The 17,412-nt window shown below is 47.9% G+C and overlaps 1 protein-coding gene across 2 annotated transcripts in view; it reads right to left on the reverse strand.

The window, feature by feature from the left end:
* The window catches only part of GPSM2 (G protein signaling modulator 2), a 362,291-nt gene that overhangs the window by 178,992 nt on the left and 165,887 nt on the right, over positions 1-17,412 (reverse strand). For both annotated transcript variants that reach the window (XM_085602218.1, XM_085602219.1), the window contains one exon: positions 13,239-13,381. In XM_085602218.1, the coding sequence (XP_085458344.1) occupies positions 13,239-13,381 (143 nt within the window). The remainder of the gene's footprint in view (positions 1-13,238; positions 13,382-17,412) is intronic.

The following is a 17,412-nucleotide window of genomic DNA, read 5'->3' on the forward strand; positions in this document are numbered from 1 at the left end:
AAGGTGGACGTGGTCTCAGTTGATGTGTTTTTGGAGCCTCCTCTATAAAAGGAGCGACGAAAGGAACCCCGGTTTTGATGAGACTGCAGTGCTCCCATAGACTTGGCAGTTTCATTATCCTTTTTCATTTTTTCTAATGCAGTATCCACTGCAGGGCCAAATAGCTGCTCTTGGTTGAAAGGTTGAGCTAGAATTGCGGTTTGAACCTCCGGTTTAAAACCGGAAATACGGAGCCAGGCATGTCGTCTGAGTAAGACGCTAGTATTGACCGCTCTAGAAGCAGTGTCTGCTGCATCTAAGGCGCATTTAATGGAGGCATTAGATATTAATTTGCCTTCTTGGATGAGGTCAGAGGCCTGGGACTTAAAAGGTTCAGGCAGATGTTGCATAAGGTCCTCAAGTTGGTCATAATGCGCTCTATCATACCTGGCTAACAGGGCCTGGGTATTCGCAATACGCCAATGGTTAGCCGCCTGCGCGGCGACCCGTTTGCCCGAGGCTTCTAAAAGCTTAGACTCTTTGTCTGGGGGAGGCGTTTCTCCAGTTGTCTGTGAGTTAGCGCGCTTCCTGGCATTTGATACGACTAGGGAGTCTAAAGGGAGCTGGGCCTTAATGTATGCAGGGTCTTGCGGGGCTGGTCGGTACTTTTTTTCGATGCGTGGGTTGAGAACCCTAGCTCGAACAGGGTCCTTAAAGACTTCAGTAGCATGCTTTATAACCCCTTTGATCATGGGCAGTATGTGAACAGTCTTTTGTGACTGCTCAAAGGTATCAAGGAGAAAGTCCTCTTCAAGGGCGTCTGTGTGCATTGTAACGCCGTGGAATGTTGCTGCCCTATTTATAAGTTGGCCGAACCCTAGGTGGTCATCAGGAGGGGAGGGCTTGGAGGGGTAGGTAGTGGGGTCAGGCATTTCAGGTATAGGATAAGACCAGTCATCCATGGGTGCTGGGTCTGGGAACGTAAAAGGGTCGTTTGGATCAACAGGATCATTAAATAAATCAGGGTCCGCCCCTCCCCCTAAGTCATCATTATCATCCTGTGGAGGAGGTGAATGATAGGGAGATGGTAAAGGTAAAGGTAAAGGAGAATCAGGAGGAGGAGGGGGGGACGGGTTAGGAGGTAAAACAGGAGAGGAAGGACGAAGTGGTGAAGTAGCACAGTCCTTTTTCCGTATGGGAGCTGGGGGAGGTTAGTGTCCAGCTTCCGCTTTTTATATGGGATGGCAGTCACATGTCCCGTGTTAGGATTGATGTAGATCCGCTTCTGAGTAGGATCTGGTCGAAAAAGTTCATCTGGCTCCGAAGGTGGTGTCTGTGACGTCCGCTTCGGGTCTTTATGAGCTTTTTTCGGCGGGGACGCATTTTTTGGCGTCGACGATTTTTTCGGGTCCGATGGATTTTTCGGAGCCGACTGAGTTTTCGGTGCCGACTGAGTTTTCGGTGCCGACTGAGTTTTCGGTGCCGACTGAGGTTTCGGTGCCGACTGAGGTTTCGGTGCCGACTGAGGTTTCGGTGCCGACTGAGGTTTCGGTGCCGACTGAGGTTTCGGTGCCGATGGACTTTCAGGCATCGATGTTGAAGAACGTCTCGGTGCCGGTGGAGACTTCGGTGCCGAGGAACGTTTCTGTGCCGAAGGAGATTTCGGTCTTGGAGCCTGTTTCGGTGCCGACAGTGGGTGTTTGGGTGCCGAGGGTGTTAAAGGCACAATCAGGTGAGGTTTGCTCGAGCCCGAGCCACCCACAGGCTTAGATGTCTTCGGAGCCGGGCCCGAGGGCGGGGCTTCTGAAGAGGATTTCCGGTCGCGACTGGGCCCAGCTGGCGGAGTCTTGACCAATGCTTTTTTGGATGGGGCAGGGGCAGGGGGGGTGGTACTCACACGCTGCCCTGGAGTGATGAGGTCATCGGAATCGTCGGCCTCGGACACGATCTCGAGATCTTCGGTGTCGTCTTCGGGAACATCTTGAGCAAAGATGTCCTCCGGTTCTGGAGCTGGTTTGGCCATAATATGGCGTCGAGCTCTTCGGTCCCGGAGGGTCTTCTTCGAACGGAAAGCGGAACAAGCTGGACAGGTGGACTCGTTGTGTTCCGGCGACAGGCAGAGGTTGCAAACCTGGTGGTGGTCACTGTGGGGGAACTTCGCTCCACACTGGGGGCATTTTTTGAAGGGTGTCCTGTCCATCAGCCGCTTCCGGAACCGGTCCGAGTTGATGTCGACGTCGATGGAATGAAGATTAAAGAGTTAAATCGATTGCTGGAAGTTTTCTGCTGGAGCGGAAAAAAGTTCATCCGAACCCAATGGCGGAAAAAAACAATCTGCCGATGGAGTGGATGCCCATGCGCACTGTTGTCCAGGGGAGGAGTCACCAACCTCGTGACCAAAGGCTTCTTCCGAAGACAACAACAACCTGCAATCATCCGAGCCCAACACCAGATGGCGATCTTATCCTCAGTGTGTGATCTGCAGCTCATATGCCTCGAACATCCATTTACAACAGGGAACTTAAAAAGAGAAGGCTGATCAGGGAGCCTGAGAAAGGGTGAAATTGCAGAAAGGTAGCCCTTAATAGTGCCTAGAGCAGAGCCCTGCTGGGCCAAAGAGGGAAGGAACAAAAGGACTTCTGAAAGAGGGGCAGAAAGGGGATCCACAGCCTTTGCTGTGCACCATCCCACAAATTTGTTCCACCTGCAGGCGTATACAGATTTGCCTGGCTGCCAGAATGACTTTACATACTTCAGGAGGCAAGTCAAAAGGAATCAACTGTCGCCTCTCAATCTCCACGCAAGGAGGTGGAGGCTGGACAGGTTCGGGTGGAGGACTGTCCCCTGCTGCTGCGACAGAAGATCCTCCCGAAGAGGCAGTCGGATTGGGGGATCTACGCTCATACTGAGTAGCTTGGGATACCAAACTCTTCGAGCCCAGTCCGGAGCCACAAGAAAAATCTTCTTCAGCACTCTGGATAGAAGTGGTATAGGCAGAAAGGTGCACAATAGACCGCTACTCCACTTGCGACAAAAAGCGTTGCCCAAGCGAGCGCCGCCTTGGAAATTCCAACGCGCAGAACTGATGACATTGAGCGTTCTCTTCGGTGGTGAATATATCTAACCCAGGCTCTCCCCACTGTTGAAAGCGACCTTGCGCCACCTCAGAGTGAAGACGCTAATCATGATCTAACATGCACCTGCGGCTGAGTTTGTCCATCCAGGCGTTCAAAGAACCTGCCAAGTGTTGAACCACCAAGGAAATGCCTTGATGTTCCAGTCATGTCCAGAGACAGAGAGCCTCCTGACATAAGGTCCACGACCTTGCTTGTTGCAGTACCACATGGTGGTGGTGTTGTCTGTGAACACCTGCACTACCTTCCCCTTGAGACAGGAAAGAAATGCCTTCCGTGCAAGTAGGATCGCCCGGAGCTCCAGAAGGTTGATATGGAGCCTGGACTCCGCTAGAGCCCAGAGGCCTCTGATCTCCGCCTCTCCCATGCGGCCGCCCCATCCCAGAAGGGACGCATCCGTCACTACTGTGTGCTCCGGTTGGGGAAGGAAGAGGGATCTGCCGTTGACCCAATGCTCGTTTGTGAGCCACCACTGCAAATGTTGTGCAGTGCCCTCCGAGATCTGGACGTAGTTGGACAGGTTCCCCTGATGCTGCGCCCATTGGAACTTCAAGTCCCACTGCAGAGCCCTCATATGCTACCTGGCATGATGGATCAGCAGGATGCAGGAGGCCATGAGGCCCAGCAGCCTCAAGGTCATCTTGACCGAAACCCAGGACAAGGGCTGAAAGATCAGAATCATAGTCCGAATGTCCCGGACTCGCTGCTTGGGAGGAGAGACCCGAAACTGCACCGTGTCCAGAACCGCTCCCATGAAGAGGAGCTTCTGAGAGGGGATCAGGTGTGACTTCGGCACATTGATGGAGAACCCCAGCAACTGCAGGAGGTCGGCCGTAGTCTGGAGGTGGGAGACGACTGCCTGGGGCGAGCCCGCCTTCAACAACCACTCGTCAAGATAGGGGAAGACAAACCCCTGATTTGCGCAGATGAGCTGCGACCACCGCCATCACTTTCGTGAACACCCGAGGGTCGCTGGTAAGGCCAAAAGGGAGCAAGGTGAACTGAAAGTGCTCGTGGCCTACCGTGAACCGCAGGTAGCGTCGGTGGGCCGTCAGGACAGGGACATGAAAGTAGGCGTCCTGCAAGTCTAACGCTACCATCCAGTCTTGCGGGTCTAGGGCAGACAAGACCTGAGCAAGTGTGAGCATCTTGAACTTCCTCTTCCGGAGGACGTGATTGACGTTCCGAAGGTCTAAGATAGGACGCAGGCCCTTGTCCTTCTCTGGAACCAGGAGGTAGTGGGAATAATAACCATGACCTATTTCTGGTGTCGGAACGTGCTTGAGGGCCCCCTTGGCCAAGAGGGCCGCAACTTCCTGCTGGAGAAGTACCAAGTGATCCCCCTGACATGCGGTGGTACTGAGGCGGCATGGCTGGAGGGGTAGTCTCGAAGGGGAGGAAGTAGCCCCTTTGGACTATCTGCAAAACCCACCTGTCCGTAGTGATGGTGCACCAGTGGGGGAAGTGTAGGCGAATCCTGCCGCCCACTGGCGTTGGATGGGCCTGAAACACCGGATTAGGAAGGTTTAGAGGCAGTGGTGGCTGGGGAGGTGGTGTACTGACCCGCCCGCTGGCCCCGTGACACACCTCGGTGGGTCCCACGTCTGCGGCTGCGCTGAGACTGTTGCTACGCAGGCCTGTGGCTTTGAAACAAACGTGTTTGGGCGACCCTTCCTTGGCCACAAAAGGAGCGAAAAGCAGAAGCCGAAGGAGTGCGCATGGCCAAAAGGCCCATGGACTTGGCTGTAGCCCGCGAGTCCTTAAAGCGCTCCTACGCGCTATCTGCCTTTCCCCAAAAAGGCGAGTGCCATCAAAAGGCATGTCCATCAGAGTGTTCTGGACATCCCCTGAAAAGCCAGTTGTCCTCAGTGAGGCGTGACGGCGTAGCGCCACTGTCGTGGAAATCGCTCTGCCCAGTGAGTCGGCGGTGTCAAGACCACAACGAATCGTGAACTTGGCTGCATCTCTCCCCTCATCAATAGCCTGGGAGAGTACAGTCTGGGCCTCCTCCGGACACTGAGGAAGCACCTGCGCCACCGTATATCACACAGAGTGGGAATAACGGCCCAAGAGGCATTCGGTGTTCACAGACCGCAACCCTGAACTGGCGGAAGAGAAAATCTTCTTCCCAAACTGCTCCAGTTTCTAGGATTCCCTGTCCGGAGGTGCGGAAGGCAATGAGCTCCGGGATGCAGAAGCTTGGACAACCAAGCTCTCAGGGGTAGGGTGTTGGGAGAGGAAAATGGGGGCGCCCGGAGTCGGGTGATGGCATCGGGCCGCGTTCCTGTCCACAGGAGCCCCTGTGGTGGGCCTGGACCAGGTGCCCAAAAGAACGTCCGAAAGTTGGTCATTGAAGGGCAGCAGCGGCTCCGTAGAGGAAGCCGCCGACCGAAGCACTTCTGTCAGGTGGTTAGTCCTGATGGCCACTGTAGGGAGCTCGAGGTGGAGAGCCTCGGCTGCCCTACGCAACACCACTGAATAAGTACCACTGTCCTCCGTAGTCACGCTAGAAGGAGACAGTGTGCCAGGTTCTGGGGAAAAATCCAGTCCACCTGCGTCCTACAAATTCTCTTACCAGTCCTAGTCTAACTCGCATTGGGCTGCGAGAGGGTCTTCAGAACCCTCCCAGTCCTCCCCGTCCTCCGTAACCTGCTGGGCAGGAAGAAAAGATGGAGGAGGATGGACAAAGGGTTAGAAATTCACCACTGGCGTCTGAATCGGCGTCGATCGAGACCAGGCCGACCGACGCTGGCGGCGGTGCCGTAGACGTCGATGGAGGTCGAACTAGGCCAACCGACATCGGCTGGGATCCATGGGAGTCTCGCGGCGCCGGAGCCGTTGAGAAGAAGGGCGAGGACCCCTTGCAAGACTTGAATCTGGACATCTCTACACACCAGGAGTCAAAGACTCAAAAGAACAGAGACAAAAGTCCCCAAAAACCCAGTAAAAAATTGACTGGGGGTACTGCTCTCTCCGGATCTGCGCTTGCTGGAGCGGAAAAAGAAAGAACGGACGTCAGCGCGCGAGGGCGGTGTCCAAGTAGCTGCCACAATGTCATCCTGGCGATCATGACTCCTATGAAGAACGCGGAGCCGCACAATGCCACCTTCCGACACGCAGGGGTACTGCTGACGAAAACTTTCCGGCTCCAGTATGATGCCTGGGGGTACTTCTGAGGTAAGGAATCTATCACTAACGTGTCTCTTTCAGATCTTGCAGGTTTAGGGGGGGGATCAGGAGCATTTCAAGTTTATGATGTTCACTCTCGGCCTCACCAAGGCCCCTCGGATGTTCATATGAGTGTTTGGGTGGTCGTGGCTCCTCTTTGGAGGTCAGGTGTATCAGTATTCACGTACCTAGATGACTGGCTCTCTAAGGCAGGCTCTCTACAGTCAGTCCTGTACGACCTTCAGACGACAGTGGAATGCCTAAAATCCTTGCTTACCATAAATGAGCAGACGTCCCACCTGATTCCAACACAGAAGCTTCGATTCAGCGGGTCAACCCTTGACATGGTGGAGTTCAAGGCTTTTCCTCTGCCGCAACGAGTCTGGGACATTTGGGCTAGGATCACAATACTCTAGGCTTGATCCTGAATCATTATGGAACTGTGGCTCTTATGCTTCTTGCGTCTTAAATCGCAAGGGGGGAGGGAGGAAGAAGTGATGATCCATTCAGCTTCCAGCTTCCAAATAAAGCTTTCACCGAGGGCACCATTTCCAGAGAAAGCACAAGCAGACACTCCCGCAGCTGCAGAAGGCTGGGAGAATCTTGCTGGTCCCCCGAGGATGCCCACATACAGGTTCCCCAAGTACTATTCATCAGAGTGGACACACAGTAACCCACTCCTAAGTGCTACACAAATAGTGTCAGCTCACTTTCACTGGTCCTGACGAAAGCCCCCTAGACCCGGTTGGGCATAATGGGGCTGAAACATGTCGACCTTAAATATGGACTACACTAGTGCGCTGGATTGAGTAACACGATCCACATACGCACACCCACTGTTTTTAAACTTCTTCAACATCCCTCTATCAATAAACAATTGCACCCTAAAGAGGATGTAGAAATAATTTTAACCTCACTTCACACTGAGCACTTAATTTTTTGGTCTCTGGACACTACTGCAATACCGGTGGTACACCTCCAGGTGGAGGTCAGCATACCGAAAAATAAACGCTATGATGATGACGCTGTCACGTTACGAATAGGGGGAGAACCAAGATATACCGCCCTTCCACCTACGTACGTATATGAGGCTTTTTATTAAAGGCACCAACAACTAATGACCCTGGTTACGCAGGTACAAGTGATCCATTCCCCCCTTCATTTTGATCTTTGTGTCTTATGCTTCTTAGCCTTTTCAAATACCTCAGATGTGACGTGCAAGCCCTACAGTAGAAACTGGAATGACAGTGGGCCGAACATCAAGGCCGCCTTTACAACACCATCCAGATCTCGGTGAACATGGCTCAAGTTCTGAAGTGGTGGCTGACCTACCATAATTTATTATGCTGAAGGTCACTCTTGTTACAGTACCCAGAGCTGTCAGTGGTGACAGACGCTTTACTACTGGGCAGGGGTGGTGGTCACTTGGGGATTGGAGAGGGGGGGTCACTCTGGTCTCCAGTGGATGGCAGACTCCACATCAGCCTATTGAAGTTACAAGCCACCCATCTGGCTCTGAAGGCCTTCCTGCCAGAAGGGAGGCTGCTGCTGGTTATTATGGACAACACCATTGCCATGTGATACGCAGGGATGAGTGAGGTCCTGTGCCAAAAGGCTTTGCATCTCTGGAGGTGACTGGAGTGCCAGAACATCTTGGTCAATCACCAACTTGCATGGTCCCTGAATGTCAGAGTGGACAAACTTAGCAGACGCCATCTGGCAGACTATTAATGGCAACTGCATTCATAGATCTATTGATTGTGCTTTAAATAACCCAAATATTGGAATACAGGTATGCACAATGCGGATAACTTGAAGTTTGGTTTCTAATAAAACAAAGGGCCTACAAAATATATTTTTTAAATAACAGGAAGATAGTTTAATAAAGCAGATGAATCTAACACAGGAGATTACGACGTGACAAATTCCGCGACTGATCGCACTTTAAAGCAAAAACTTTAGAGGCTGTTTTCCCTAATTAAATTAAGAAGCTAGACTAATGAAAATGCAGAATGTTCTGTAATATTCCCATTTGCACCGGGATATTTGCTAAACATACTGTGACTTTCAAGACAACAGTATAGCGAATATTTACACAATCAGCCTTTAGATATTATTTTGGAAACATTGTGGGGTAAAGTTAATCTCCTTTAGTAACACTTCTTCTCGTGAGTATTCGGTCTTCCTGCAGATTCTTCATATTTGAATATCTTTCAAGAGCCAGACTTGATCTGGACACAGCAATAGTTACCAAGTGGCACTAGGAGGCATCGGAGCAGCTCTGCCAGCCTCTTCACTAAATGCATTAACAGAGCTATATAAGGCATTACCTTAAGCCTAGGTCACTGCCCCAATCTTTTTCCACGTCCTTTAGCAGTAAGACTAAATATTAATAAACCTAAAAGAAAACTTGGCAGGAAGGAACATGGTGAACGGAGAGGAATGCAGCCGTAACCACGATCAAGAAAACTGTTTTCAGTCAATAACTGTTATGAACAAATGTGAATTAATCAAAAAAACATTGTCAGATCAAGATCTCTGTGACATTACCAGGTGCAAAGGTGGGGAAAAAAGATTCAACCACAAGAAACAGGGCCACGAATAGGAAGGGTAATTGGGTTGAATGCTACGTTTGAGTTTGTCGAAGACAGTGAAAACTTAGGCATGCCTAAAAGCTGGGTCACAGTAGGTCCATTTTCACAGAAGAACACCAAGTGCCAAAAGGCCTCAAGCAACAGGTTTACAATAACTTGGTAGTCAGCCTTTGCATGGTCAAATATGTATTCAAATTTGTAGAAGGGAGATCAAAAGAATTTAAATTCCCCATCTCAATCTGCAGGCATATAACTTCAGACTTTGAGGATTGGAGTGCAGAACCCACCACTCTTGTGTGAAACTGGGTTTTTCCTGATTCACAGAAAAATCAAAAACTGAAAATAAATACAGAATACCAATCTAGCATAGTGAGTGACAGCCTCTCTTAGTTTTTTGACAGTCTCAAGATTACCAGCAACAAAGAATGCTTAAATTCCATGAAACCAAAACAGATCAGCTTCCCCAGAAGGGGAAGTGCATGATTAAAAAAACCAAAACAAAACAAATGGATATTTCATGTTGGCTGAATAAGCGAGCAAGCTCCCAACCTAGAAGAACATTGAGACCAAAAATAGCTTGCGGCACCTGCTGGGTGCCAAAATGATTGCCTACCACGCGTGGTAGGGAAATCGGTCATCAAGTTTTTCCTCTGGGAGCAGCTTGCCAGTCAGTGGCAGCTGAGGCGGGACTGTGTACAACATTGGCCTATGTCACTTCTAAGTACAACTTTTGAAACAAAAGGGGAAGCTTCGCGTTTAGGACACTATGCAGAACCACCCAGTGCCCAACCACACTTCAGAGTTGCAGGGTTCTCCACTGTTTGACAAGTCTGTTCACCAGCTCACTTTTGTTGTTTTTCGCCTCTCTGTTCCCGAGTTAATTTTATACAGGCTACAATTATGACTACTTTCTTTGGCTGCCCTGTTTTCTTTTTACCTTTGGCTTCTTCCTCTAAGAGTCAGCTTATACTCCCTTGTTCATCTGGATCCTGTGCTTCACTCTATTTATGATCTACACCTTCGTCTTCATCCTGGATGTAGGTTTCAAGTGAGCCACCATTGGTTAGCATTCAGCAGAAACCTTACTAGTATCACTAAAAGCCCATTTTGGTTATTTCAGTTCACAATATTCATTACTATGCAATACTGTTTTGCTTAGACCGGCTTATTTGCCTAACTGCAAATTTATGCTTTGATGATTCCAAACAAGAGGTCATCCTTTCTCCAACCAGCTTGGATCCTATGAGAAAAATGCTACTGGCGGTTTTATTCTCTCTTCCCTAATCTCCTTTTCACTGGGGTTGGATCTTGAGACTTGTGGCTAAGCCAAAGCATAGTGTTAATCTTGAGGTAGAGGGTTCGATCATCTTCGAACCCCGACGGTATCCCTACCATGTCCTACAATGGATACATTTTCCACTTAAACACAGAGTATGCAGTGGGAGATCGCCCTTGCCAAAAGGGGATTCCGCAAAGTTGTTTGCATCTAACAGGGCATAGCTCAACAGAAACAAAGGCCAGATGTAAAGAGCTTTGTACAGAGAAGACCAGTCTCAAACCTGTTCTGCTTGTTTATGTAATACATGATGGTACTGTTGATCCTAAGCACCTCGACCATTGTACCTTACACTGAAAGCAGAAAACACTTTTAATGACAGGCTAACCATTCCAGCAGGTGTATACGCAGACTTTGCCCATGGGGTGACAGGAGGCCACTGATCAATTTGTCATTTAGGTGACTCCCACCAACCAAATCAAGAGGCATCTGTTGCCACTGTTTGTTGTGCCAGTAGAGGACAAAAAGGTTGGCCACCTGTCAGATGTCTGTGTACATCCAAAATCAAAGATCCACGTAAGCATAGAGGGTCACACATTTGTGAAAGTTTACTAACAAATGAAACTACTGCAGCGCTCTCATCAACCTTGCATAGACCACAAAAAACAAGATGTCATACCCAGGAGCCTGAACTCCTTAAGGATGCCTGCGGGCATAACATCGCAATCATAACTTGAATGTTTGAAATCTTCTGGCCCAGCGAAAATGAAATCCGGAGGTGCATATACAGAAACGCCCCAATGAACAAAAAATGGTACAATAGCTGAAGGTAGGACTTCAGAATGCTGATAAAAAACACCAGACGGTAGACCGAATCTGAAGTCTGAATAAGATTGCTTGACACAGCTGAGGCAATCCTGACTTTAGGAATCAGTCGTCCAGATATGGGAAGACATTCATGTTCATTCCCCTTAGCTTTACAGTAACAAGAGCCATCACTTTGGTTTGGTTTCTCCTTCCATATGCAAAAGAAACAACTAATGCACGTAATGCTGGACAATGCAAACATTCACCCCCGTCACAATGATCCGGGTTAAATCCATAATTCTTTTGCTTACCACACCACCCCAGTTTGGACCCAGCCATATGCAAATCAGTCTTGACCCTGTTCCTTCTGGGAACAGTCCAGCCCGAACTGCCAAGCCAGGTTCTCCCTGGACCGGAAACAAGCATCCTGGGACCGGTTTCAGGGAATCACCCATCATCAGCCAGTCTAGCTTGACTAGCTTGCTCTCCATGACATTGGAGTCAAGCTATCCTGGCTGAAGAGGGGTGAAACCCCGAAACCAGTCCTAGGATGCTTGTTTCCAGTCCAGGGAGGACCTGGCTTGGCAGTTCGGGCTGGACTGTTCCCATGAGGCACAGGGTCAAGACTGATTTGCATATGGCTGGGTTCACACTGGAACGGCAAGGTGAGCAAAAAAACAATGGATTTAGGCCCAGATCTCTGTACTGGGGTGAATGTATGACATTGTTCTGCATTCTGTCCATCAACTGTTGTTTTTGCACTAAATATCCAGTGCCAGACGTGGTGACAAACAAATCGGTCTGCAGAGGCAGGCTTATGACACCTTACCACCAGCCAAGAGGCAAGCCGCACTGAAAAGTATTTTCCCCTTACTGATGTAATCCCTCAGGACCTTGTTAAAGGGAAGCAGTGTCTCAGCTACAGTCATTGCAAACTGGAGAATTATGTAAGCAAGATGGATTTGACCTTCACTACTGGCAAGGGAATCTCTACAATTTCAGCCACCTTTTTAATAAAAAAACAAAAGTAAAATAAATATATTCATCATGAGAAGGAAAAGCCATGCCGGGTTCATTTGTAGAGTCATGGTAAACCGCATATTTGAGTTTATCAAGCAATCGGGTAACCATTTACTATGTAGCCAGCAAGTTCTCTGTCTCACTGTTGTCATCTTTTCTGTGTGGGAAACCTGATGCAAGGGCATCGGAATGTGAACAGGCCTTTCATATAGGCAAACGTTTGGAATCAAGGAAGAAGATGTTAAGCAAATGGTTGAGCATTTTTCCTAGCAGTGGTTTCAGTTCAGCATGATTTCAGGGGCATCCAAGTGGAAGTTGGGTCAGTGAACCACCACAACAGAGTTGTCATCAAATTCAGTAAGGATCCTGCAGGCGAGGCCTCCCGTTATGAATATTTACCACTGTTTAAGAGCTTCTTTTTTCGGCGCAGAAGCTGGTATAGGTGCCACAGCTACCAAAAAGAGCAGAGGTCAAATATCACAACTACAAAGTGGCTGCAGGAGGGCGCAAGAGAGAAGAGCAGTAGTATTTAAAATGTCAAGCACCGCTTACTTCGATTCTGTAAATCTTCAGCAAAATGAACAGAAAATTTTGTTTGCAACTTTTCAAGAAATGCAACTGGTTCAGAAGAATCAACTAAAGCGCTGCGGAAGGAGCGCAAGGAATGCTCCTGGAAAGAAGGTATGTTCCTGGAGAAGGATGAGATCCTCTAGTACTTCGGTTTCTACTGGCAATGGGAAGATCTGTCCTCACAATCTTTCTGCTTGTGAGAATATTTAATTAAAGGCGAGAAGGAACAGGTGAAAAAAAGCCTGCCTTCTTAACTGCTTTGAAGACCATTAAGGTGCATTTCCCATAACTGGACAAGTGTTGTAGTCCTAGGCACAATGAATATTTAGTGGGGAGGCCTAAAATGGAAACATATTGAATGCATTAAAGACAGGGTTAAACACCAATCAATTTTTGTGGCAACATGTTATACCTCAACAGTATAAGTAATCAGTGACTGTAAACAAAATGAACTGATATCTGCGCACAACTTCAGTGGCTCCATGTCTTCACTACCAGTGAAAAAGCAGAGCCGTGGTTTGGTCAGCAACCCCTAGTGCCGCTGGTAGTTTTTACTAAGACAAGAGGTTGCTGGTCCAGTCTGAGTCTGGAGGATATTGAGGAGGATCAATCTGTGTGAAGAAGTATTAATAAGAATCTTGCATTTTGATGAGATAAAGAATACTATGGGCACCTTACAATGAAACTTACTCATAATAATCTGCAGCTTGTTGCAAAGCAGCCTTTACTTCCTCTGGAAATTCCCCTGGGTCATTACTTCCATTACTTCCAATATGTTTTCCCTTCGAGTGGTACACATTGCCAAGATTATATAGTGCTCGTGCTTCTCCAACCTAGAAGTAGATTATCAGATGATACAGCATTTTTAAACCAGTCAAGACTGAATCAACTCGCAATTGATTTCAGATGAATAGGGCTTTTCATAATTGATAAGGATAATGTTACTTACCCAGTAAGCATCTGTTCTTGGCATGTAAAGCTATAGATTCACATGCTTTGCATCCTCCTGCCATCTAGTGTTGGGTCTGGATGTTTGCAAGTTGCTTTTCTTCGAAGAAGTCTTTCCTAGTCACGAGGTAAGGTGGCTCCTCCTTTCGGTGATAGTGCGCATGGTCATCGACTCCATTGTTAGATTGCTTTCCCGCAAGAGGGTGAGAATGGAGTAAGTAAGAATAGTATAGAGATGTCCACGCAAATGAATGTGTAATGAAGAACTACAACAACTAAAGGGACCCAGGGAGGAGGGTGGGCACATGTGAATCTACAGCTCTACATGCCAAGAACAGATGCTTACTTGGTGAGTAACATTATCCGTTCGAGGCATGTGTGCTGTAGATACACATGCATTGCCGAGACTACAAAGCACTATACTCCAAAATTGCATTATGAAAATCAGAAACCACTTTGGGAAGGAATTTAGGGTTGGTGCGGAGAACTACCCTGTCTTTGTGTAGCTGAAAGAAGGGTTCTTTCAATGTTAATGCATTTAGCTCAGCAACTCTCCTTAATGAGGTGATAACGTAAGCAACTTTCCAGGAGAGAAACTGCAACGGGCACTTGTGCAATGGTTCGAAAGATGGACCGTTGAGCCTTGTAAGGACACTGTTGAGATTCCATACTGGGGCAGGAGGAATCCTTGGTGGTATAACCCTTTTCAAGCTTTCCATGAAGGCTTTGATTACGGGAATTCTGAATAGTGACAAATGTTGTCTGTTCCGCTGCGAGGTGCAAACGAATAGATGTATAAGCTAGTCCAGTTTGCTGTAAGGGTAACAGATAACGTTTTGTATAGAAACCTCTAGAGGATTGGTTTTGTTGTTATTGCAGTAGACAACAAATCTTTTCCACTTTGCTGCGCAGCAAGCTCTGGTGGTAGGCTTTCTTGCTTTTAGAATATTCATTCAGTCTGGTGGTAGATTGAAATAACCACATTCTATGACTTCAGGAGCCAGATCGCCAAGTTCAGTACTTTGGGATTTGGATGTCTAATTTCTCCATGGTTCTGTGTGAGGAGCCTGGTGGTGAGGTGCAGCTTCTGATGTGGAACTAGTGACCGCTCCAACAGGGTGGTGTACTATGGTTGACGGACCCATGTGGGAGCTACTAGAATTAGTGTGAGGGATGTTTGCCTGAGCTTCTGAACCAGACATGGAATGAGTGGGTGCGGTGTAAAAGCATATGCAAATATCCCTGATCAGTTCATCCATAGGGCATTGCCATTTGAGAGCGGGTGTGGGAACCTGGAGCCAAAGCTTGGGCATTTTGTGTTGTCGGCTGTGGCAAACAAGTCTATTTGTGGGAATCCCCATTGTTGAAAGTATGGATGGAGAACTTGGGGATGAAGTTCCCAATCGTGAATTTGCGGTCTCCTTCTGCTGAGGAGGTCGGCAATCTTATTGTTTACTCCTGGGAGGTGTTCTGCCAGAAGATAAATCCTGTGATGGATTGCCCATCTCCAAATGGTCTGAGCAAGTTGTAACAGTTGGAAAGAGTGCGTCCCTCACTGCTTTTGCACATAATACATTGCTGTCATGTTGTCTGTTCAGAATAGGACAGTGTTACCTATTAGGTGTGTTTGAAAAGCTTTGAGCACTAGAAAAACTGCTAGAAGCTCTAGATAGTTTATGTGGAGACATTTGTGCTTGTTGCTCCACAGGCCTTGTATTGTGTAATCTTGGAGATGGGCACCACAACCTGTCAGAGATGCGTCTGCTGTGAGCACAATCTGTGGAATGGGGGTCGATGATAGGCCGTCCTTTTGATACATTTTGTAGGTTCCACTGCAGAGAGCGATGGGTACGGCAGTCTACCAACACTAGATCGGTTAATTGACCCTGCGACTGATTCCACAGATGTGCCAAGCACTCTTGTAGGGGGCGCATGTGGATTCTTGCATGGGGTACAATTGCGATGCAAGACGCCATCATTCCCAGCAGTTGCATGAACACTGGTTGGTAAGGTTTGGTTGGACTGAAACTGTAGTATCATAGACTGAATGTTGTGAATTCTGGCTACATTGGGAGAGGCTAGAGCTTTGACTGTGTCTAGAGTGGATCCTAGGTACGATTGCATCTGCTAAGCATGCAGGTGAGATTTTTGTGCATTGACCATAAAGCCAAGTTGATGAAGTAGGTCTACTGTCATTTGAGTATGTCGTAGACAGTTTTGGTAAGTGCTCCCTTTGGTGAGCCAGTTGTAGGGGAAGATGTGAATATGCTGTCTCCTGAGATGAGCCGCGACTACCGCCAGATATTTGGTAAATACTCTGGGTGCTGTAGTCACTCCAAAGGGAAGTACTTTGAATTGGTAATGTTTGCCTGCTATCACAAATCTGAGGTATTTGCGATGAGCTGGGTGAATTGGAACATGAAAATATGTGTCTTAATTCTAGAGTAGACATAAAATCTGCCTTCTGTAAAAGTGGAAGTACCTGTTGAAGGGTCACCACGTGAAAGTGTTCCGACAGTATATATTGGTTTAACTCTGAGATCCAGAATAGGTCTTAAGGAACAGTCCTTTTTGGGAATCAGAAAAAACAGAGTAAACCCCTGAACCTTGGTACTGTACTGGAACCAGTTCTATAGCTCCTTTGAGCAAGAGATTGAACTTCCTGTTCAAGCAATTGCAGGTGTTCTGGAGACAATGTGTGAGAGTGAGGTGGAATGTTCGGAGGATTGTTGGTAAGCTCCAGGCACTAACCATGTTGGATAATTCAAATCACCCATTTGTCAGGTGTTAATAGATTGCCAAATGTGGAGAAATTGTTGAAGTCTTCCCCCGAAAGGTGTGGTATGGTCAAGGGGAAGCGTGAGTAAGTCACTACTTATTAGGCGAAGGGGAGTTATGGGGGGTTTTGCCCTTACCCCTACCTTTAGAGTTGTTCCCTCTATAACCTCCTCGAAAAAAAACATGAGGGAGAGGACTGGTTATTACCCTTGTAGGTGGAGGTATTCTGGTCTGAGGATGTGACCCCGCTCGTTTAAAGGAATGACAAAAGGAGTCTCTGTTTGAAGGAAACTGGAGCACTCCCATGGATTTGGCCACTTCAATGTCCTTTTTCATTTTTTCTAATGCCTGATTAACTTCAGGACCAAAAAGATGTTTCTTATCAAATGGTGTGTTTTGAATGAATTGTTGGACCTCAGGCTTAAACCCGGAGATCCTTAACCAAGTAGGTCTCCTAAGCAAAATGCTAGTGTTGATCTCTATAACCGCAGTATCAGCAGCATCTAGAGCACACCTTCTGGAAGAATTGGAAATTAGCTTACCCTCATTTACCAAATCTTCCGCTTTTGTTTTATGCTCATCTGGGAGATATTGAAGCAATTGCTCCATTTCATCCCAGTGTGCCCGGTCATACCTGGCTAAAAGGCCCTGCGTATTTGCAATGCACCAGTGATTAGCAACTTGAGCAGCTGTGCGCTTGCCAGAAGTGTCGATTAGCTTGGACTCTTTATCTGGTGGAGGAGCGTCCTGTCCTCTGTTTAGGAATTAGCCCGCTTACGAGCACTGGACACTACCGCCCTTAATAAATACTGGATCTGTTGGGGAGGCCTTATACTTATTGTCAACTCTAGGAGTCAAGATGCGTGCGGGCACGGGTTGTTTAAAAATTTCGTCAGCGTGTTTCATCATGCCCTTAAGCATAGGAAGTGTTTGTGACAAACTATGTGTGGATCCTAAAGTCTCGAACAAAAATTTATCCTCTAATGATTCTTTGCGCAGTGCCACCACATGATATTGTGCAGCCCTGGCAATGAGTTCTTGATAGGATACATTGTTATCTGGAGGAGATGGCTTGGCAGGGTAAAGGTCTGGGTCATTATCTGCTGGAGGATCAATGGTGTAATCTGTCCATGGATCT

Source organism: Triturus cristatus, chromosome 4_2 (genome assembly GCF_964204655.1).
Source record: "Triturus cristatus chromosome 4_2, aTriCri1.1, whole genome shotgun sequence".
Classification (NCBI taxonomy): domain Eukaryota; kingdom Metazoa; phylum Chordata; class Amphibia; order Caudata; family Salamandridae; genus Triturus; species Triturus cristatus.